The 24,016-nt window shown below is 41.2% G+C and overlaps 2 protein-coding genes across 2 annotated transcripts; both read left to right on the top strand.

The window, feature by feature from the left end:
- Positions 1 to 840: 840 nt before the first annotated feature.
- On the top strand, positions 841 to 5,376 carry b4galt3 (UDP-Gal:betaGlcNAc beta 1,4- galactosyltransferase, polypeptide 3; the record flags this gene model as incomplete). Its single annotated transcript, XM_083920850.1, has 6 exons — positions 841 to 1,123; positions 1,264 to 1,499; positions 2,523 to 2,713; positions 2,822 to 2,944; positions 3,894 to 3,998; positions 5,031 to 5,376. 6 exons carry the CDS (start codon positions 841 to 843, stop codon positions 5,374 to 5,376), a joined length of 1,284 nt encoding a protein of 427 aa, XP_083776976.1.
- A 5,687-nt stretch (positions 5,377 to 11,063) lies between these two features.
- Positions 11,064 to 23,441, top strand: atp6ap1lb (ATPase H+ transporting accessory protein 1 like b; the record flags this gene model as incomplete). Its single annotated transcript, XM_083920518.1, has 7 exons — positions 11,064 to 11,407; positions 18,993 to 19,030; positions 19,601 to 19,683; positions 20,927 to 21,165; positions 21,406 to 21,456; positions 21,580 to 21,823; positions 22,135 to 23,441. The coding sequence occupies 7 exons, from the start codon at positions 11,064 to 11,066 to the stop codon at positions 22,369 to 22,371; spliced, it is 1,236 nt and encodes a 411-aa protein (XP_083776644.1). The 3' UTR covers positions 22,372 to 23,441.
- Between the last annotated feature and the right edge of the window lie 575 nt (positions 23,442 to 24,016).

Raw genomic sequence — 24,016 nt, 5'->3', positions numbered from 1 at the left:
ATGATAGGCTAATCGCCTGGTTTGAAGGCTATCTGTACTGATAACCATGGCGCTGTTTCTGCTCTGCCGTGATCAATTTTAAATAGTTATTGTTTCCTGTCTCAGGAAATTGAACATCAGCTCCATTGGTGAAGCCACAAGGCTTGCTATATAGCATGTTATTGTTTGGACAAACAGGAAACTGTGGTGTTGGATTCATTTGATCTGCAGCTATCAGCGTCTCTTCCATATAAGCCCCGTGGAAATGTCAGTGCTGAAAATAAGCCATTCTAAATAAAGAAGCAAACATGACATTTGTTTGTAGCTGCTTGTCATTCCCCAGCTTATTTTAGTGTACAGTAGACGCTGAGACAAATCTGCTCCTGCATTGTTAGTCACTCTTTTTTCTTTGTATTACAGAAAGCTTGATGATGAAAGGAGGAAGAGGAGGAGAGAGGTGGAGTAAGCCCTTCCTGGCCCAGGACAGGTTTTAATTAAACCCTTGCAAAAGCAGGTACTTTTAGACAGATGTTATGAAATAATAATAACAAGCAGTAAACGTAGTTAAACAACAATATATTTCTTCCTTCTCAGTGACGTCTGTGGTCAGGAAGTGATGGCAGTGCTGACTGAGCTACACCATCACTACTACCCATTCCTGCAGATGGACGCTCCCCTCCTGCACGCCTGAGCCTGCACTCAACGCTGCCTCCTTACCCTCCTCTCCTTCTGCCTCCCCTTGCTTATTTCCCACCTGTACAACCACCCTCCTCATCCAGCTGCCACTTTCTTACCCTCCCATCATTCCATCCATTTTCCCTACTTTTGAATTTCACCGCACCTCCACAATCTAACTTTATTATGGCGTGCTGCGGACGCTCTCTGGACTCCCCGTGCACATTGGCGTTGCTGGTGGGCTTCCAGTTTGCCTTTGTTCTCTATTTCTCCCTTGGGGGCTTCAGAGGCCTGGTGTCTGTCCTGGTGCACACCACAGAGCCGGAGTTTGATTACTCTCGACCTCACGACGTCTATACCAACCTCAGTCACCTGGGAGTGCCACCACCTCCACCTCGCAACTCTGGCTCTGGGCCCCCTGCCACAGGACCACCGCTGAGAGACTGCCAGATCCCTTCCCCACTGCTGGGTGAGAGAGTGAGAGGGGTTAAATGTGTGATGGTGTATGTAATACATGCATACAGAAGCAATGCACAGTGAACAATTGTGTGGCATTCTAAGCTGACAATCAGTATTACTTTAACACATTTTTCCTTTCCTTTGCTCTAGTCGGACCTGTGTCTGTACATCTTTCCTCTCCTCTGTCTCTGGAGGAGATCCGACAGAGGAACCCATTAGTGTCACCAGGCGGACACTACCGGCCTCCAGACTGTGAGCCCCGCCACCACACTGCAATAGTGGTACCATACCGGAACAGGCAGACCCACCTCCGTGCCCTCCTGTACCACCTCCACCCCTTCTTGCAAAGACAACAGATCCACTACAGCATCTATATAGTACAGCAGGTCAGGTTATGTGTGACTGTGTGTGTGTGTGTGTGTGCATGTTAGTTTTTAAATGTTACAGTCAGTATTATAAGTGTCATTAAATGGCTTGCACTTTCTCACTGAAAAAAATGCATATTGGTGTGCTGTTGTAATGTCAGAACATTATAAGTAGCATACTGGTGTGTCATGTAAATACATATATACGGTATATAAGCATTGTGTAATATTAGTCTTACAGGGCATAAGAACACTAGCCTAACACTGTGATATATGCTGTATTGCAATGCAAGCATTATGTAAGGGCCATTGTGGAGTTAGCCTGGATGGGTTTAATTTGCAATAATGGCCTTCTCACTCTACATTATCCAGCTTATTACAGGGCTACTTACTAAATAAATCAATAATTTGACACAATATATTGATTTAATAATGGTTTCAATAATTCCATTTATTCATAGCATTGGCCTGCTATTGAGGAATAACAGAACGTAGAATGCTGTAGTTTACCAATCAGAACTGAGTATTCAACAAAGCCATGTAATAATACATAATACTGGTGTAATATCAGTGTATTAAGTCATAAGTGGGATATTTGTGTTGGACCAGTGTGGTATATCACTGTGTAATACTTGCATATTACAGGTGTAATAGAGTTATACTGACTGTAATCAAGTGATGCAAACATCTGATTTAAAGGGTCAGTTCACCACAAAACATACCAAAACATATTTTCTCACTTATAGCTTGTGGTACAGTGCATATCCATGCACATAGTCGTGGATAAGTTTTGAGATATGTGTGAGATTCACACCTCTGCCCCAATAAAATGAATGTAATTTGTTTTGGCATCTATGCTTTGGACAATTACAGTTAGTGAGAAAATTAGTTTAAAAAAAAAACAGAATTAACCAGCTATTTAAAATAATATTGTTACAAAATAAGGACATTTATAAGTCTGTAGCCTCTCAGGCTACAATGTCGCTTAACTGTAACCACAGCAATATAGTGAAGCTGTGTGTTACCTTCTGTTTCTGGCTTCAGTGGGGGAACGGTACTTTTAACCGAGCCAAGCTGCTGAACGTTGGAGTGCGGGAGGCCCTCAGGGATGAAGACTGGAGCTGCATCTTCCTGCATGATGTTGACCTGCTGCCGGAGAATGACCACAACACCTACACCTGCCACAAACAGTTCCCCACGCACCTGTCTGTGGCCATGGACAAGTTCAGATACAGGTAGAAGCCCGGTGTTTGTGTGCATGCATGGAAGGACTTCTACGTATATAGATGTAATGTGCTGAGACATTTTGAAAATATTATACATTGCTGATGTGACCCTCCCAGGCTGCCATACCCTCAGTATTTTGGTGGGGTGTCTGCTGTGACCCCAGACCAGTACATGAAGATGAATGGATTCCCTAACCAGTACTGGGGCTGGGGTGGGGAGGATGATGACATTGCTGCCAGGTGAGGAAGGTGAACGGGCAGAGGTCCACATGCTGCATGATCAAGGAACTGTTAACTGTGCATGTTGACATGTGAGATGTGCACAAGTGATCAACATCAGAGCTACATGCACAGCCATTTCAGCCCCCTCCCCTATTTGTACTTTATTTGCTCTTCTCATTCCTTTTTTTCTCATGTTTACAATTTCTGTACCATATGTTTTCCCTTTCTTTGACTTTTATTTTACGTGTCCTAACGTCGTCTTTCATCTTCATGCCCCCTCCCACTGCTGTGGCTTTGCTGTGTCTCTTGGAATGGGCTCAGTGAGTATGTTCTCATGGACTAGCTCGCAGTATTTGGGTTGGGCTGTGTGCTTGAGAGCTTTCAGGCAGTTTTCAACTCATCTATGCTGCGGCCCCCTCTCTCCACTCTCTGGCTCTTCTACCATTCGCTAATCTGTTATGAGAGACACTGAATGGAACACGAAAATGAAAATGAAGAAAGCTTGCACTAATGATTACATCAAGCAACACTACTTTGTACAAGAACATTTCTTCCCCTATTTTGTGTAACACTTTGCCTTTTGTGCATGAAGTTTGCAACATAAAATATATCATGTACGGGGTATTCACAGCATTAGTTACACCATGTTTTGATTGACTTAGATAACTGGGATGGTATACAAGCACCAGAGATGAAAAAAGGGAACCACAGTGTTTTCCACCGCCTATAGGCCATAAAAGTATGTTATTCTCATACATCACCCACAATTCTGTTTGTTATTTTTCTGCTTTTAAATTTTTCCCTTAGAGGCTAAATGTATTCAGATTAAGCATTTTGTGCTTTGAGTGAAAAAAATAGCATGAATAGTAGAGTGCCAGGTTTTGTTGATCTAATATTTTCCTGACTCTGAGATTAAGTTTTCCTGTTTTATGCCTGTGAATGAGAATCTGCTCTTCCTGTTATCCAGGGTTCGTCTGTCTGGCATGAAGATCATGCGCCCTCCAGTGGCCATTGGTCATTACAAGATGATCAAGCATAAAGGAGACAGAGGCAATGAACAAAACCCCCGCAGGTACAAATGGACACACACAAATACACAAAAAAAATGTAGGGATATGTTCTCCTTTGATCTAATTTTGCAGGAAATTTGAATGTTTATGATCTATGAAAACAATTTCTACATTGACAAATACCCACATCATTTGTACCACTAATGTTTGTCCCGGCTTCATCCCCATTATGGGGGTTGGGCATGAGAATGATTGTCTTCCCTTTTTTGTCCCAGCCTGTCCAGTCTCCAACCTTTAGTATGCTTGGTTTGTACAGTAATGGTTATTTTTTTGTTGACATTTTTTGTGTGGGGTTGGGTCATTCCATCAGTTTCTATTGCCTCAGAATGCCTCACATGAAAATACTAAATTCATAACCAAAATGCTTTAGAGAGTCTTTAGAGATTTTCTTGATTATAAAAACAAGACCCCCCTTCTCAGACATAATTAAATCCAACCTTACTTCTTGATGTCAGGAGCACTTTGTTATTTTGAAAAATGCAAGCCACAGCAAGGGGATGGTTAGCTTAGCTTAGCATAAATACTGGAAACAGAGGACAGCTATCCCGGTACCAAAGTTAACAATACAAGTCTACCAACACCTCTAGGGCTCAGTACTTAACACAGAGACTATATAAAAAAAAAGAAGTGGACGTAGCCAACGTGACATCACCCATTGTTTTATGGACTAGCGTTCTGAAGTCTGGATTTTGGCATTTGGCAGGCTGGCTTTTAGCTAGAATGCAGGTTTAAGGCACTTTTGCCTTGATTGTCACGTTATATCTCTTTTGTTTTACTTTTACAAAAACTGATTTTTTTTTTAAACCTTTGGACAGAACCAGGCTAGCTGTTTCCTCCTGCGTCCAGTCTTTATGTTAAGATAACTGTTTCCTGGGTGTAGCTTCATATTCAACACACAGTCATAAGAGTAGCAATGATCTCATCTAATAAACAAATTTTCCATAATGTCAAACTACTCCTTTAATGTTTGACTGTGAAATATACACACATGCATGCACGCCCACAAACCTGTGACATCATGTTTGTCTTTCTAGATTTGACCTTCTGAAAAGGACCAGACTCAACTGGCACTCTGACGGCCTTAACTCTCTGAACTACGAGCTCCTTTCCAGAGAGCTGGAGCCTCTCTACACTAACCTCACTGTCGACATTGGAGAGGACCCCCGTCTGCCCCAGGTGAAAGCACCCATCCCTGTGAAAACAACAACCCCTGTTCACCAACGTAGCATCAGCAAGTCCGGGGTCACTGCTAACCAGGAGAAGAGGCAAGAGAGCAAAGGGACAAACACAACTGTGACCAAGCCAGCTGGTGAAAAGACAAAACCTGCCCAGTCAAAGGCAGAAAATCAAACACCGGAGAAGACAGGTGTGGTGAAATAGGATGAGGTTTCCCTCTGTAGCATAAAGCGGCTTCCCCCTTCATTTTGATCTGAAAGACAAAATGGAGGAAAGCAGTGCAGATGTGTTCTGTTGTTGGACATAGAGTACATTAGCTTTCTGTGCTCAGTGCAGGTTAGGGATAGTTATGCAATGGATCAAATGAAGACGCCTCTTTTGTCTACAGGGGTGCGTTCAGGACCACGACTGAGTCACCTCTTTGTTTTACTAATGGGACTATGGCTCTAGTGACTGACACAGGCCCAGAGCTCCTGACTTATTTTGGGCCAGGAAGAGAATGGTGAACAACTCAGCTGTATCCGTGTAGAGGTCCAAAACAAACGAAAGGAAAACGAGACAGCAGCTATATAAATCTCTGCTCTTTTCCAGACATTGCAAGTTGTAAGCAACCCTTCTGCTGCCAGCAGACCTGCAGCTTCATCCAGTTTGCTACCAAAAAACTGCTGCTGTCAGTGCACCCCACTCCACAGTGGGTTTGTGTTTCTGTGCCTTCTCTCTTATATGCGCATTTTATAGACTGGTGTAGTTGCTTTTAGATGCTGACCTGGGGTTAATTTTACCACTCCTGCCTCACAGGCAAATGTTAGAAAGCAGGGAGGCTAAAGATGATCCTAGATCAGGACATTTTTGTTCCAGGACTGCCGTTTTATATTTGTGTGCATTGATCAAGCGCTGACCAACTCCATAGTCACCAGACAATATTAGAGTTTATATTTATATAGAGAGACTTCTTTATTTGTTTACTGATTTGTTTTACTCATCGTTCCTTACAGTCTGGTGCCTCTCTCTCTGACATTTAGTTCCTAGACAATCAAATCTTATGGGAAGATAACTCCATATCCAACCACATAACAAAGTGAGGAAATATTATCATGACTATCTTTACACCTGTCAGATAAACATAGACTTGGCATGATAGTTGTTGTCTAGTTTGACTACAGTATACTCTTGATACATGGATAGACCTGTGCTTCTGATATTATCTGTGATTTTTATTATTTTTCTTTTAGATTAGTAAGGTATGAAAAAAACAAACTTGCAGACAATATTGTAGGCACATGACTACACATTTACCAGTTTCAGATTGTATTTTACTAATAAAAAAAGTTAGAATTGCGATAAAGCACTGTGTATAGATCTAGGTCAGCTTTTTACTAGAAGGCCAGACGTTTTCACAGAGGGTCTTTCAGTATATTATAAAAGACCCTGGTGCATCTAAAAGCTATAAATGAGTGTCTGCCTCTACTTGTATGTCACTTTTGTATCTTAAAGAAAAGAAGACAAGGAAGAGGAAAATGTGTATTAAACAGAACCTTTCATAAATTGTTTCCGAGGATTTACAAATTAGGACATGCATGTCATTTATGTTGTCATCTTTATCAGACATTCAGTTTTTTTTTCCATTTTCATTCATTTGGAATGTATTATTTGGAGTTTACATTTTGTGACGGGGGAGTTTTATCAGGTGAGCGGATTTTGTTGACGTTGAGTTGAATCTGATCGCTCGTAGGAAATAGGATTTCTTGCTGCTATTCGTCGAGGGAACTGGTGAACTATGTTTAATCAGCTTGTAAAATGACACATTGTAACACTAATTTACTGGTGTCGAGTTGGTGTGTTTTATGATGCTAACGAGTAATGTATTACTTCTGCTAATTTGAATGTATTTAATTTATTCATGTATTAACTGAGTCACTGATAGAGCTAAATGCACAGACTTCTAAAGTGTGTAAGTGTTTTAGGGGGTTGAAACAAACCTTTTGCATTGTAGAGTAGAGTATCCCTTTAGACTATTCTCTATGTTTCCTTATTTTAACATTGTGCCTCATGACATAAGCCCATATTACCGAAGGACTGAAGGCATACTGCTGGGTTATATGTGAGCGCCCTCAGGTGGCACAGTGTGGCGTAGCCCGAGCCAAGAGGAACCAAGGACTGAATGAAACAGCAGTGTTGTGACATGAATGTTAATCATTAATGTTGGCCATTCACAGGTTTCAGCCAATCAAATCTTTGTATTGCTCTGCGTAGAGGGTTTCTTTGCGTCGTATCACATGGTTGAAGCTTAAAGGAGTAGAGCAACTCACTGAATTGTATTGGTTTACAAAACCAAAAACTACATGGTGAGTGTTTATGAATGGATATAGTTTTATAGAGGGAATCTGTGTTTATTTATGATAAAATATTACCACTTTTAAACAAAAAGTGGTGTACAATTGTCTTGAAAAAGTACATCAAGTGATAATGAGGCCCAGTTTCTTAGCTTTTTACTACATAATAGTTTAGTTGCATTTCAATAGATAATATATCCTCCATATATCATATTGCTTAGGACAATGCCTCAGCCTGTATGACATGAAGCAGAGACACACTGAAAGCTTTTAATGACGTTATGTAATCTCCGCAGATTAATCGGCATACTGTGTGCTTACCTGGAGATTGTTCTATATTTAATAAATAGGGTAGTTTTTATAAAGGATGTTTTCGCATAAGTGTTGGAAATATATACTGTGTAGTTGAATGCAAATTAAGTAAACAGGATTGGGACTTCATGGCAACGTTTATTTGTTTATTTTTTAATTTAAAGAGTTAATTTGACAAAGAGTTATTTTCTGTGATTGCAGAGAGTTGGGATGTTTATGTGTTTGTGGCAAATGAGACGTAATTAATACACGTTATGTGCATCATGCGATGATACCCGTTGTCATCTTAGACTGCCTTATTTACTGACCTTGTCTTGAAGATGAAAGATTGTGTGTGTGTGTTCATGTGTGTGCTTGTGTAGAGAGCAAGGTCATCAAAAAAGGCAACAGAGGCAGTGAATTATGATGGACAGTGTTGTGACAGAAAGCAAATATGTATACCAATAAAAAACATAATCAAAAAATGTGTTTCTTCCCACATCTATTATCAAAGAAATGTATGTAATGACATACATATCAAGCTATACAAACTTAAACACACACTGTACTATAAATACACATAAATACTTACAGTGATGCACTTACCCTCCCACAACACTTAAGGCCTCTTAATGAATACTGGCTTTAGAAGTTTGATTAGTGCAGCTACAGCTTTAACATAGCAGAGATCAGATGCTAGTTGATAGATTAGCAGTCATATATCATCACCAACACATGCTGTAGAGCAATCCAAAACTGCACTAACCTGTTACATCACCCTGTGCATTGCGGGCCACTGTGCTCTATGTGGGCATAAAGAGCAGGATTAAAAAGTTGCATATGAGATCATAACTATAAATAGACAGTAACCCCAAGCTCTGTATGTTCGATCTGTTTCATAATCTTAAATGCTGTATGAGTCACAGAGACAGCCAGGGCAAAACACAAAACTGGGTGGACAAAAAGAGCACCTAACCAATTCCGATGCAAGTGGGCCTCGTGAAAGGATCACAAAACCCCCCTGATAGTATAAACTAATTCTGAATACTAAAGGTTCCACAAATGTAGTGTCGACACTGCTGGTTTATTTGTAGTTGATAATACAAACAGGTTTCCTTGTTTTGTCCACCCTGCATCATACAGTGTCTTCAGAAAATGTCTTAAAGATAAGACTATTTTACTTCAGCTGATCAGCAACCACAGGTGACAATAATAGGGAAATGCGAAAACGTAGTTTAACAGTAGCACAAGAGGGAAAAGTCATAAAGACAGCAAAAAGCAATATCTCAAGTTAGCTAACATTAGCCACCATATGTTACAGGTCATGACAGATCAGGTAATGCTGTTACAGCAGGGCTTTGTTGAATAATCAATTCTGATTGGTCAATTACAACATTTTATGGTCAGTTACAACATTCTACGGTCTGTTATTTCTGAATATCAGACCACTGCTATAAATAACAGGCCATTGCTATGGAGGCAGTTCTCATCATAGACTCAAAAAAATCCTTGACAAATGATTAATTTCTTTAATAAGTAGCCCTGTAATAAGTGGGATAATGTAGCGCAAGCGTCATTATTGCAAATTAACTAACATCCAAATGTCAGGCTTTATCTCAGCACTGCATATCCGGTAAGCTAGCCTATGCTTTAATGAATTTTGAGGCCGGTTTCTAACTAAATCATGTACCATGTTTCTGGTTCTTGGTATACCATGGAAATGTAGTTACCACATGGTATACCAGCATGTAATAAAAGAGAAAGCTTTAAAAAAGAACATGGTAATAGTGAGATAAAGTGTCTCTGCGCACCACACCTACAGATGTGTATTCACATTGGACCTAATGTTACGAGACATCATGGCGTAATACCTTCTTTTAAAGTCGTCACACCTGGACGTCTTTCTGTGGGGTGTTCTGTGATGCAGCCACTCTGTGATTGCAGCAGTGACTGCACTTTCCCTCCAGCAGACACACTGGCCTGCTGAAGTGACTGTGGCAGGCAGACGCAGAGGGCTGAGACAGCCTTTAGTCACCTCATGTTACTGTATGGCCTGGGAGACACAGCTGAACTCTCACACACACTCAACAATACTCACACACACACACACACACACACACACACACACACACACACACACACACACACACACACACACACACACACACACACACACACACACACACACACACACACACACACACACACACACATATGTCCCGAATATAAGACCCGAATATAAGACAACCCTAATTATAAGACGACCACCCTTTTCAGGCGGATTTCGCAATACCAATGCCAAAAATACAAATTGCATGGTTTCTTGGGTTTTGATATTTAACTCACAATTAGCTATGATATTACTTGAAATAATCCTTAACAATATATGTGTCATACTCATTCAGTATGTTGTGACTATGGCACACACTCTATATATGGAAGTATTTGTATGAGAGCTAAAACAAATTGCTCTCCAGTCACTCTTTTGGTGTGAATCTGCCACGTGTCAATGTGAAAATCTGCTACCATAGCAGGCCACAACATTTGCTTATATAACCACTCTTAATGTTATGCTCTGAAAATCATCAAATCATCAGATACGGAAATAAAAGATATGAGAGGATGTATCGAGATCCTGAGGCGTCACACGCATTGGGGGCTAAATAATGAGAAGGAAACTGGATCGGCCGTCAGGGTCGTCAGGGTTGGACCCTCATTCCTGTCTCATCTCACGGCTGCTCAGCTGCTCCTGTCATCCATATTTGCAGCCTCAGTGGACAATTTCCTCAGCCGCAGGCCCTCTCAGTGCTCACAACAACACATAGATCAAGTGAATTAATTCTGCTTTTGTGGCAGCGCTCTAGAGATCTAGGTCATGCACTCATGGCTCTCGTTTTTTGTGGCCACCTAAAGTCATGTCAACATCATCCTATCCTCCTGCACTATCTGACCTTGACATACCCAGGTGATTTTCCACAGAGGTGTGTGTGTGTGTCTGTGTGTCTGTGTGCCTGCTCCTGTGACAGAGTCTGTTTGTGTGTACATGCGCTTGTTCCAATATGGATGTGTGAGTATGTCTTCATGTGTATGAGTGTTTTATTTGCAGGTACCATAGGTGTGATGAGATGTGTGCCATGAAAAAGAATGAGCCACTGTCTATACATAGGGCTTGCCTGCGGCTATGTGTGTATGAAACAGAGGACGAGAAGATAGAGAGCACAGGAGTGGATGTGGGAGGGTGAGCAAAGTGTGAGAGGCAGAGGGAGGATGACAGAGAAGGGAGTAAGGTGGGAGGGAGAGGAGAGGAGAGGAGGAGGTAGGGCGAAGAGAAGGGGGACTGTGACGCAAGCTGATCAGCTCTGCTCGCTGCCGATTGGCCGTGGTGGCTGCCTGTCAGAGAGCTGGGAGTCAGGCACTGCTAGGAGAGCAGATTATGAAGCGGAGCTCAACCAGCGGCAGTCTCCTTTCATTGTCTCAATGGCTGCACACGCATTCCTCCTCTGCTCCCTCGCCTTGCTGTCCACTCTCAGCCGGCCTGGGCTCTCCTTCTCTGAGGAAGAGTTTCAGTCGGGAATCACCTATGATGAAGTGCCTGAAATCCTGGACAGAAGGTAAATCCATCCTCTCCATGGCTGGGAACAGAGGAGGGGTGTAGGGGGGAGGGGGGCGGGGGTGTAGGGAGATGCATGCGGGATTGTTAGGATGCTGATGTGTTCTCTTAGTGTTTGTCTTTCTCTCCTTTGCCTCCCTTTCCCCTCTCCCCAATCTCACCTTGGGTGCATCACAAACGGTGAATGCAGTGTAGGCTATCAGAGAGAGCTGAGCTGCAAGGCTTTGTTTGTCTCAGTCTCGGGGACTGCATCAGACGCTGCTCATCGATCACGGATGGGGCTGTTGTCTCTGTACAGTAGTGTTGGTCTGGCAGAAAGGAGCTTAATAAGGCTGGGGCAGTGGGCCTGCAGGAGAGAGGGAAGGAGAAAGGAGAGAAGAGGGGGAGCAGCACGGAGGGAAGGTAAACAAGGATGGGACAGGGAGGAGAGGAGAGGATGCATCAGGGATGGTCTGTTGGGGTCTGTTTACTGATGCAGTCATTGAGAGAGATAGAGAGATAGAGAGAGAGAGAGAGAGAGAGAGAGAGAGCGAGAGAGAGACAAACACAGAGATAGGGAGAGAGAGACAGTCAGAGACAGAGACAGAGAGGGAATTCTAGCCGACCATGTCTGCATAATGCACATGCAGTCCTGCTGGTCAAATCTGGATAAATATTCAGAGCTCAAACTCACAACATTGTCAATGGAAAGGGACAGAGTTGTCAGCCAGGTTCTTTGGTAGCACCAGTTCCTGCCTGCTTATAGAGACATCAAGGCGATAATACTGTGCCAAAACCATGTAAGGCTCTTGAAACTATGCCATGCATCATGGCTCACACAATCCTCTATAGAACAAATGCTGCAAAGCCATAACATGCTACAGTTTCTGACACAATGCTCTTTAATCATTGTTCATGACTTGCCCTGTTGTTGCACTTTCAGGACAGTAATATACTTTGGAAAACAAAAGATTATGAATGTCATATTTTTTATTTATTGCACACATCAATCTTTATTTGTACACGTTTGCAAGTGTAGGGCACAGATAACATGGGATTTAGAATTCAATATACAAAGTCTCATGGGACTGCCCTCATTCTAGCTCAATTTGAAACACTGACAGATCCCTATCTTAACTTTTCGCCGCAGTCTCTCCAACAGAGAGCGGCTACGTTCGTTTCTCCTGGGAGTTTCGAGCCTATTCCCCCGATCAAACTTTGTACGTAACTCTGCAACGTAACAGTTGCGGTCCCCGATCACAGTTCCGTTCTCAGCTCTGACATACTCCAAGAGGCTGTTATACAAGAGCAGCCTTTCATGCCTTTCATTTCAGTGGCCTTGTAGGGTGCATTATATTGGCTGGAAATGTGGATGGAAAGGTACAGTGTGTCAGAAGCCTCTACTACTAATAGACATGGGGGTGCAGGAAGACAATGCAGAGAAAATGTTCAGTAAGGCTTGATTTTCTGTGGTAACTGGCATGTGTCGTGAAGGGAACTAGTCCATGATCGATAGCCAAGAGCTATACAAAGTTAGTAAAATAGGAACCAGAGATGACCTGCTGCATGGATATATTGGCCTTTACAATCACATTCATCTCCATCCAGATACTTTATAGGAAAGTATGTTAGAAGTATATTTTAGAAATACTAATATCTCTCCAATAGATTTTTCCTTGTTTAAAACAAAAGTTTTTGCACTTCAAAGGGTCATAAATATTTTGACATTTTTTTACACATTCATATAGCTGTAATAATATCCATGGTGACAATACTTTAAGATATATTTTCTGATGAACATTATGGATACCGATGAGGGGTCCAAACACTATATTGTAATTTTGCGATCACTGCAGGTGAAGATAGAGAATGATTTTGCCACTGTATTTTACAGTTGTTTGCTAATGAAAAAAGGTAGAAGCTGTTATAAGCTTTTTTTATTGCTCTGATAAGAGCAGATGTAAAATAAAATTCATGTCACACAAAGCTGGTCACAAACGTTGCAATGAGTAGCATGAACATGTACGCTATTGATACAAACAAGTTTTATATGCACAAGTCACGCATTTTAATTACAATAAAATCCCCATTCAATTTCCAGTGTGCAGTTAATCTGGCCCAGTAAATTTCTCAAACAATTACACAAGTCAATTAGATATGACCCAATAGCTAGACTGCTACAGCACACTCAAATTACATTATATCACCCACACTGTCTAATGAAAAATGGCCACTGACACGATTACAAAGACTGAATGGGGTCAGCACAATTAGACCAGCACAAGAATTGTGCATCTTTCCATATTACAGTAACTTGTTTTAAAGCTACAAAATGATTGTAAAAAGCACTTGTAAGATTTTGTGACTGTGACTTACTTATGGATATTTGTTCCTCTTTGTTGATCTGCAGGGTGATATAGACATTGCTAATTGTATGGAGTATTTGGTTTGCAGTTTTAAGGGTTTATCTGTCACAGTGTAGTCAACATGTACTTAAATTAATCTTAAAACTGTTAAACGCTGACAAACCAACCCAAATATAGACACAGATTAGAGTTCAACCATTGGATTTCCACTGGAGGATTGATCAGTGATTCCCTTTCAAGGAAAGATTAAAGGGTTAAAAGACCGCCAGATAACTTTAACAAAATCCTATATTATTAAGTGAGAAAAGGTCAAGTCAAAGGCAAATAATCATGAGTATGGTATGTTTGGAATTCCCTATTTCAACGCAATCATGACGTGTTGAGACATTTGATCTCAGAGGCATAGGAAGATTTAAACAACTCACACTTGACCCAAGGTCAAATTTGTAGCTACAATCAGAGCTACAATGCAATTGCAGTAAAGCTGTGAGCGGCATTTTGGCAAACTCCTCAAGCTTAATCTGCACTAATAAATCTATTAATAGGCAAGCACCTGCACAGTGTGGGATTAAGACATGTTTACCTGCTGTGCAAGAGGTAAGAATATATTTGACATATACCAACAAAATAATACTCTGAGATTAACATTATTTGCAAGTAGCTCACCCTGTACAGTGTGAAATACTATCATAGCTGGGTTTGAAATTTCATGTAGGCATAATATAAGGAAATATGAGTACAAGAACAAATCACTGTACTCTGATACACTATTGATATACACGGTGACAATTCTAGGCTGGGAAACCAAAATCTAATAGCTAATGGTCCACATTCAGTTGTGGATTATACTGTACTCAACAAAAGTAACAACAACCAGCTACTACTCCCCAGCACTGTATTCCTGTAGTAGGTTGTAAAAAGGCTAGGATTAGCCGATCCTGGTTAACTGGGAGTGCAGTGGCTCAGCACTCTGTGATAGGCAAAGAGGATTTGTTTACAAGTTTGAGAAGCAGGCACCACACCTTCTCTCTGCTCAGCAACACACAGTTAGAGGCACAGATGAGGGATGATACTCAGTTATCCATCTACGGGCTTGAATAAGGACATCCAATGAATATAGCGTATTGATCAAGATACCATCAGTAGCATAAATGATTCCCATAGTTAATATTTAAAGCCAGACACCCACCAAAAATAACTGCAATCGTAACAGATTAATCATTATAGTCGATTCAGTTTTGCACTGCTCATTTGGACATATGTTAAGTGTAGGTGCATGTTTGTTCACTTGCATGCTCTCACATTTAGCAATATATGCAGAGGGAGTGAGGTGAGCCAAGGAGTGGCTCTGGCATGGCTTTGATTATGTAAAGGGCCTGTTCAGCACCCAGGCACCGTGTGACAGGCTGAGCCAATGATGGGGCCGCAGCAGTGCTGGGTTGCTGACCTCGCGAAACTGGCAGAGGAACAAACGGCCGAGCTTTAGTTAGCACTCACGCTCGCACAGACTCCTCTGGCTCCTTTCAGCCAGCTGAGGCCTAGGTGCATCGGAGGGAGTGTTTATACACTTATGTTTGGGATGGGCTGGGGTGAGGGGTGCGTGTGTGTGTGTGTGTGTTTGCATATGCAGCTTGTTTACAGTGACACAAAGTTGATCCCCTATTGTAGCTGTGCGGTGTTTAAATGAATTCATAAATACTTAAAATTTAGATGTTCTGGGAGGGGGAGGGGTGGGGGGTGCTTTTGGCAGCTCTTCCATATATACAAACATGCTTACCCAACATTCACCTGGGCAAATGTACAAATTTGGATTCACAAGTACACCGTCATATTTTATTGTTAGCTATGGAATAGTAGACATTACATACAAGCAAGTTCATAGGAATGTATACAAATGAGGGCCACTGTGTGCTCGAACACACACACACACACACACACACACACACACACACACTCACAAATATCCCAGGGAGTCTCTAATTAAGCCAATCATGATGCAGCATGCCTGCTAATCACTTACTCACATTCTACAGACATCATCATGCAGCCGTCATTATCTGTTCAACTGGACTGAAGCTTAATTCAATTTAATTTGAGTTATTGAGAAAAAAAACATGATTACTCTCAGCTGTGTGATAGGTGACGTGAAACAAAGTCAAAATCAATGGCGTGCCACCGAAATATTACCCTGCGTCTACATGTTACATACCATGAGCTGATCTTACTGCAGAATTTGATCTTGTGTGAAACATCAGTTTTCTCATCCACGCCCTGCTTTTACTCATTAAGTTGGCTTTTTTTATTATTATTAAGAATCAATTATTATGGGGGGGGGGGGGGGGGGGTGGATTCTAACAGTACAATAATAACACTACCATGAGTGTAATATTAATATATTGCTAGAAGTCTAACATAAATTCAATAAATGCGGGCCCAAGAAATAAGTCTAAAAAAGAAGAAGGTACATTTCACCAGGGGATACCAGTTACACAAATTTAACTGAATGACCTTATAGTCCTCCATTTGTACTTGGCTCGATTACAGTGGTCAAAGTTCAAATTTACTGGACAGGTCTAAGAACAATTTGGAAGTCAGTTCAAATTTGTTAATTAGCACTTGCCGTGGGCTCTGACATCATGCCTTAATCTTTTCATCTTGTTCAGGGCCTGTGTCCCTCCATATTTGGGCTCCAGTGGACCTGACTTGCGCTTACCACTAATCCTAATCCATCTGGCACTAAACTACACAATATTGCCCAGGTGGAAATCGCACCAGACGGGTAGATAACTGCTCCAGACTGCTGGAATGTCGAATGTCTGGCAACCTACCCTAAATCCGTAACTTCCAGTGTTATCAGACAGACTAATACCTTTTCATCTGTTAGCTGCTGCCCAAGTCTGCTCACCTTGTTTTGATCTTTAATTGCACTGCCCTGTCCCAGACAAATAAGTCAAATAGAAAAAAATGTCAGAATGGACGAGAGGGATGCATAATCTCTTCAATCTAGAAAAAAAGTAGACAGCTGCATCTAAGATATTGTGCATGGCATACATGGATGAGTGAGCAAACAATACGGCCCTTGAGCCCTTGACGTGAAAAGATCCAACCTTTCCTTGAATCTGGCCAAAATCCAATCCAACAGTTTGAGATTTTGAGCATGATGTTCAAGTGAAAAAATAAAAAGATACATAGCCCCATAGTCCCTTCACATTATAGAAAGACAAATATGAGAAAAACTTAGTGAGAACATTTTCTTGCCACTACCAACAATAAAGCCTGATAATGTAACTGAGATTAAAGTAACTAACCACTCACAAATCCCAAGACTGTACTATCTGGCTTGTGGAAGTATGAATTAATGTAGTACAAATAGAGGTTTTTGGTAAATTTTAAGACCGTTGAATCGCTATTTCTTAACCCTATTTATTACAAAATGTAGGTTGGAGTTGTTCCTCATACATCAGTATATGGGGGAACTCCACCAGTATTGGGTTCAGAGAATCAAAGTGTGAACAGTAGTCACAGATATTGACTGGCTTTTGTGTGTTACAATAAATATGTAGGTCATCCTCAGTCTAGCTTGTGCATCTACTAAAAAGGCCTATTCATCTAAAGATAACAAAGATAATATCAATCACAGCTGAAGGTCTTTACAGACATTGTTTTTGTTGTGCTGCAATTCATAAAATGATCTGAAATACTTATGACCAAAGCTGATCAACAAACACACAGTATAGGCACACTGAAGTAGTGCCTAGTGGTGATGTGACACAAAAGACACCAATAGTTGTCACGAACACTCCCACGGGTTTTAGGTTTTACCTTTTACAAGTCCATTATAACTGGATATTGTGTTGAGATTAGAAAACCAGCCCAGATGATCGTTTAGGGCAGGCTATGGCAGACCACACAGTCAAACCATTGGCTGGACCATCTCAACAAGTAAAACTGGCCATGTCAGCGCCGCTCAGTAAGCCCATTGCTAGCGTATTACGTCTTTGATTAGACAGTTTAAAGGATCAGGATTAACTTCAAGAAGTCCAAGGCTATACAGGGTTTAGTTAGACTGAGAGGAGGACACAGAGGGCAAACACTTGAAGGAAAAGGAAATGGTTTGTCATCTGTCACTTGTGCACTATGTAGGTCAGTTCCACAACAAAGATCAGTCATATAGTAAAAGCAACGAAAGACTAAATTCCTTCAACGTAGACACCAAGTAAGCTTATTTACTTTGTGGCCTAGTAATTCAATTCTGTGGGTAAAGTACTGTGAGTTAATAAGAAGTGCTCTGCAGCTGTGTACTGTGGAGAATGCCCTAGTACTGTAATTATGACAGGTGCAAAGGAGGAAGTCAAATGATGTAGTATTAAGAGCAACAAAGTCATATTAGGGATGAGGTAAAGGTGGATTAAACTATGTATTTTACTTACATCGTGTACAAGTATGTAACGAACAAACACATTTGAACCCAAACCATGATCTATTCCTTAACTTAAACAATTACTTTTGCGGCCTAAACCAAATCAAACTGTTCCGTTTTTGGTACAAGGTCATGTTATTCTCCTATCTTCTCCTCGCAAATTTAGCAATGCTCCCGTGGGTCATGTTAGAGGGTAGGAACAAACAAACCCTGTGGTTGTTTGGGTTGGAGGACTTGTTGATACTGTGCAGACCCCCCCCCCCCCCCCCCCCCCCCATATAGTGCAAAATGTGATAAGTCTGTAAATCACATTAAAATGCTTGTGTATTTATTGGTTAATTAAGGTCACTTTTATACATATTAACTACAACAATATTATTTTATTTTTATATATGGTAATTTAGTGGCTATCTATATTTTGTAAATGGCATTGCATACACAAGACATCTAATCAGGGGATGTGGTATTTAACATCTTAAAAGCATTCAGCTTGTTATGCTATATCTACCAAAACATACACTAGTTTAGTAGCACAGAAGTACACTAATATGTTGTTTAAAATGTGTATGAAAGTGTGAATAATTATTCAAACCTATTTTATACAGAAAAAAATAATTTTACAACATTAAACATTCTGAGCCTACAAAGCTGTTTTTGTTCCTGCTTGCTGCATCTACATCAGTAGACAATAAACTTTCCCGCTTGAGGGAAAATGCTAAATAAGCATCCTTTACATTATGGAGCATTATCAAAAAAAAGGACAAAATGTACCTTTGTCTTGTGATCCCAAGACCTTATTGTGTCTTCTGTCTTTTCCACAGCAAAGTGAACCCCCATCAAGCAACAAGAGTCACATCAAGTAAGTAACAAATCTGGTGTGACACAAGGCCTTATTCAATCAAACCTGCCATGTTAATTTTGACACTGATGTGTTTGATAGATAGTCCTGACAAATGCATTTCATTCTTAATGCTGGAGACATCTTTGCAACGTTGTAACACAAACAGATTTTGAAATGTGGCTCGTCTGTGATCCATGCACCTTGGTGGCAATTCAGATATGTTATTTTTAGGCTCTTTGACAAAAAGGCAGAGAAAATGATGGAAGTATTCCATTAAATGATGCAATTGCAAATCATATGTTGCTGGAACAAGATGAACAGTATTTGTAAACACTGAAGAATACTGCCGTAACTGTGAACTAAACTGCTGATGAGTCACTCTGATGACGCAAAGCAACTAGAAATAGATAGGAGCCTGAGCACCGAGGTCTACGCAGGATCTCTCTGTGCATATGTGTGTGTGTCTGTGTGAAATCGGCTGAACTTTTATGATTATGTTGCAATCTGTATTGCAGCATTGCAATCAGCTTAATATGTGCACTGTGATATAATCTTTCATGGTGCGGTAATGTGTGTACGTGTTTTCAGGTCACGATGGTGAGTACGGCTTAGAAAGTGAAGAGGTTATTTTGACGCCTGAAGATGAAAACCCACTCAGGAGAATACTGCAGGTACACACACTCTCTCTTATCCTCTCACTATCTCCACCGTCAGCCCCCTATCTTTATCTGTCTTTATCTGCACATACTTGTATACACACAGACAGACACAGGCTGGAATGCATGCAACAAAACAGAGCATACTCACTTAGCCACACAGCTTGACCTTGGTTGGGAATATCGTTGGTCTCACATTCACCAGAGGTATAACATCCTTGCCACCCACACGCATATGACCACTCGGGCTGAAAATACAGTGAAACCCTACCAGTGGATGAATCCAGGCACTATTAACAGATTGGTGAAATGATTATCTCAGCTACCATACCGTACATTTCCAGTTATTTTTTTAAATACTTTACACTAAACAATCAAATGAACAAAATAATTCCTTCATAGACACTGTGACTGTCACCTTACATGTCTTGTAAAATAGTGCTGGATTAGCCCAAATGCCCTCCAATGAGATGTGGCCTTTGAGAAAAGAGATCAAAAAGCTAGAAGGGGCAGTTTCTATCTGCACAGTGCAGAAATGCAGTTTAACAGCAACCACATTATGCAAACTCTATATGGATAAGACAACACTTTTTCCATACTCAGAAATTCAGTAGTGGTTGGAACACTGAACATTTATGGTCAGAATAAAAATCTTAAATTGCCTTTTTTTTTTTTTTAATTGCACATCCAGAATAAAGTACGTACAGTAGGTGGCAAGCAAGCTTGTTTTGGATCAGTTGTATAGAATAATCAATAGCAGACCGCACAGACACTTGTTGTGATCTTGATCTGACTGAAATTTCGGCATATATTGAGGAAATGAATAACTTGAATGTATGAACTGTATTGCTCTGTCCCTGTTCAGTGGCCGGATCCTACAAAGTCTTAATTTCAAGGCAACTTGTGTCGGTTTATGACTGGTCATAAAAATCTTGGCCATTTGAGACTGAACTTCCTGATGATAAAAAATATAATAAAGAAATAATTGATTCAACATTTGGACCGAGTGCACAAATGCACCGTGTTTTGGTGTTTGTGATGCTAGATACTCTTATTCAAGGACGAGAAGGATCAGCAGAACCTTTAGGGCGCGCACCTTTTGTTGGCCACATCCAGCCCCTGAAATGGGACACAGTTTATGAGTACAGTATGTCTCTGAATAATCTGATCGCCCTCTAGAGGACAATCATAGAAACTGCTGTTTACTGCAGTTTCTTTATTTCTCTTGTGCTTAATTCCTCTCTTCACATGTTTACAGCCTTTTAACTGGCATCAGCCAGGGATGTCTCACAGTAAGAGGAAGCTGCTCCAGTCTCTGATGGGGCCTTATGGCCCACTGAGCGTGTCTTACAATGGGAAGACCTGCATTCTTTTCAAGGCAAAGCGCCTGGCAATACGCTACAGGAACCATACCTTTATTGACCTGACTGAGAAAGTCTTCAACGTCAATTCACCCGTTGACACTAAAGGCTCCATCTGCACCAAGGAGAAAGCCACGTAAGTCAATTTGTTTGGGACTTTTTGGATGGATGGATGGATGGTGTACTAGTTTAAATAAAGTTTAAATAACAAAAACTCACTTCTCTACATTTACAGCCAACATGGAAATTGTTATTAAACTATCTCAAGCAATATGTGAAAGTTTCGAAAAGACAGCCTTATACGTATACTGTTTACTCCTCTGAGTTACTATGTTAAATTAGATGTTCTGATATTTGTGATTTTGTTAAACTGCAGGCTTTCATTAAGGTTTGGTGATGTGGAGGACTTGCGAGGTCTAGTAATCAGGTAAAAGGCATATGCTTCCTTCAGATATTTTCACTGACCAACATCTTAAAAATAGACATCTATATTTAACCTTTCATACGTGTAGACTGTGCATGTAACTAACTGCATTGTCTCTTTTGCCAGGCTTCAAATGTCAAACACTTTTTATGAGGCAGCTGGTCAAAACTGGTTTACACTAGACAGTGTTCACATCCACTACAACTGGACCCAGGAGGCCACGTTCAATGCCAGCGAGGTCTACGCTCCGGCCACTTCATCCTACCATTGCCAGCACGTCAGCAGCCTTCACAAATATGACACCCTCCTAGTGCCCAGCTCCCACACTGACACGTCCGCTAACTGGCACATCACTTTCACTGATTTCCAGGTACACTATCACTCAAGGCCTTTGTTGTGTTGCTCTTCTAGTAATGACTGCACATTCACTGTTACAGTTTTTCGCCCATGTTTCCTACATGTGTGCATGCGTCTGTATGTTTGCTAGCCATTTACTTTTGTGTTCTGCCTGTTTGGCACTATGTCAATCTGTCTGTAGACTGTCTGTTTAGCCATCTGCTAGGCCTTCTCAACCTGTCCATCTGTCCAACGTCTCTGTGCCTAGTAAGCCCAGTAAGAGCCAGTTGTCCTCTTTAGTTCAGCCTAATCTCATCTTTCCGCCTTCTCTCTGTGTTCTTCCAGATCCAGGCCTTCAATGTGCAGTCAGACAAGTTTGCGTCAGCAAGTGACTGTGCCACTTTCCTGACACCAGCCATCCTGATGGGCTTGGTGACATCTTTGATCCTGCTCCTCGTCTTAGCCTATGCCCTGCACATGGTGGTACACCTCAAGCACATCGACCGCTATGAGGAGCACAAAGCCACCGTCTACTTTCCCCGTAGTCCAGAAGCCGAGTTGCCAGACAAGAACAGTCTGTGAAGGGAAAAGAAGAGCCAGAGAATGACATGGGGAGAGAGGGAGAGAGAAAGCTGAGAAGCGAAACCAAGGGGAGTACAAGTGAATACAAGAGTGAAAAAGTATCCTCCACAGAATATTTGTTCAACAAAATGACAACTTTGCCTGTTCATATGAAAACCTTGTACGTCTTAACTACTTTAAGTAAATACCGACCGTGGTTGGATACTTTTTCTTCTTTTCTCATTGACCTGCATCTTGGTATCCGAATAAGGCCTTTGGATGTTCAAGCCTCTCCCTGAGAGATGGTTCATGATCCTGATGTCAAAGGTCAGTCCCGGGGCCCTGAAGGGCGACAGCATTTACAGGCCTTTACCCCAGTCAGCCATTAAAACCACAAAAGGCTAGCAACTGTAGCTAATACAGCTAACATCAAATGCTCCTGATTATACATGTATTACATGGTTCTCAAGTGTCATATTACAAGCTTACATCACACACATTGTCTTTCCAGCTTTCATTACAGTGTACTTTGTCTAATTCCGCTGCAAGAAATATATACTTCAAACAACCAGTTTTATAGGTGAAATAGCCGTATTAGCTGCATGCCATAAAAGGCTGGTCTATCTGGGCTAGCACAGTGTTTCCTAATAATAAGGATTACAGAGTTTTGCATGAGTTGCAGCTTAAAATAATCAGATATGGCACAAAGAAGGAGCTTGAAAAGCTTTTGAGCGTAAGAGAAGAGAAATATCGGGAACCACTGGTCTAGCATCTGGCTGGAGTGAATGGACCAGCACTACTGGCCCTTCAGAGCCTCTGGAGTCTCTCACCCCGCCCCAGAACAAGACTGCTGCTTGGGACTTAACTGTGAAATGGCCTTTTACAGACCAGCCAGACAAAGGGGGGGTTCTACAAACTAGCACAACAGTGGTTAGTTGCGAAAGCACTAACAACAAACTATCAAAGACTTTTACAAGGAACTATGCTGCACAAGACTGCCCGTCTGAGGGTATGGCAGGAAAGCGGGTCTTGCAATGACTTGACTCTCTGAGGGTCAAGCATTTGGACATGGGGAGGCCATAAGTCCTCCATCCACACCACTGGATTTGACTGCCAAAGTGAAGCTACAAAGGAGTTGCCATGAAAAATGGTGAGAGACGGAGTGAGACAATGTGAAAATGAAAGCTATCGTTACAGCTATGTACAAAACAAAAATACATACATGTACAGAAGTGTCACTCTTTTTTTATATACAATGTAATCATGAAATACTATTAGGTAGGCCTACAGGATGACTATGCTAATCCTCATAACCAAAAGGATATACAAGGCTGTAGATACATTAAGATCTCTATACGATCATAGCTATTTACTTTCTTCAAATATTGCACAACTAATAAAAATAGGTAAAAGTAAGACATTGTGCTATGAGGATTGGTGAAAGTATCAATGCATATGATTTTTTTCTACAAAGTATTAACATACTACACTGTCTGTCTATTTGTTTTAAGCTGGACAAGACAATGTAAGGTCCAGTTTCATCTCTAACTGTAAATTACAGTACAAATTCCTACCATAGAAGGACGATACTATGGAATGCCGTCCACCCACCGGGACCTATAGATGCCATTATTATGCCAGAAGCCACACTAGCAGCAGTAACAGC

Source organism: Echiichthys vipera (genome assembly GCF_963691815.1).
Source record: "Echiichthys vipera genome assembly, chromosome: 9".
NCBI lineage: Eukaryota > Metazoa > Chordata > Actinopteri > Perciformes > Trachinidae > Echiichthys > Echiichthys vipera.
Note: the sequence above shows the minus strand (reverse complement) of the source record. Positions and strands in the feature narration are given on the sequence as shown.